The 629-nt window shown below is 36.6% G+C and overlaps 1 protein-coding gene across 1 annotated transcript; it reads left to right on the top strand.

The window, feature by feature from the left end:
• Positions 1–78: 78 nt before the first annotated feature.
• Positions 79–626, top strand: LOC113463847 (anoctamin-4-like; the record flags this gene model as incomplete). Its single annotated transcript, XM_026810735.1, has 2 exons — positions 79–324; positions 398–626. Coding segments are annotated over 2 exons (475 nt in total), but the record flags the coding sequence as incomplete, so codon positions are not given.
• Between the last annotated feature and the right edge of the window lie 3 nt (positions 627–629).

Below are 629 nucleotides of genomic sequence, written 5' to 3' on the forward strand. Positions count from 1 at the left end.
ATGAAGCCAAAGAATAAGAAGAGATACATAAATTAATAATTATAAATTTAATTATTAATTATTGTAATTTCTTAATAGATTTGTAGTGAAGGACAGAGACACTGCTTACACACCTGCACAAAGGTCACTAATAGTAATGCAAATATTATTAAGAGCGAGATACGATGAGACTCACGAGAAGGCAGGAATTCGAAGGCTTTTAGCAGATGGCACTTATCTCGATTGCTTTTCTCTTCACGAAGGCTCTTATAACAAACCTAGCCTGAATGGTGAAATCCTAGACAGGCACTTATTGTACTTAATATGGGCTAGGCCCTCTCAATGGTATCCAAAATTCGTTTCAATCTCTATTTCTTCTTTTATTTTTTTGATCACTTCTTTTATATCTCTTCGTCAGGTATAAAAGACAGCCCCTGTGGCTGATTAGGAGGTACTTTGGGGATAAAGTAGGGCTTTACTTTGCCTGGCTGGGGTTTTACACGAAGTGTTTGTACGCTCCGGCCATCGTGGGTCTTCTATGCTTCATGTATGGCGTAGGAAGCCTCGATAGTGAAGATAACATTCCCAGTAAAGAAATATGCGATCCTAATGTAGCAGGTATTATTTTTATTATAATATATATATAATGA

The sequence above is a fragment of the Ceratina calcarata genome, unplaced genomic scaffold, assembly GCF_001652005.2.
Source record: "Ceratina calcarata isolate Rehan_Ccalc_2016 unplaced genomic scaffold, ASM165200v1 scaffold1724, whole genome shotgun sequence".
Classification (NCBI taxonomy): Eukaryota; Metazoa; Arthropoda; class Insecta; order Hymenoptera; family Apidae; genus Ceratina; species Ceratina calcarata.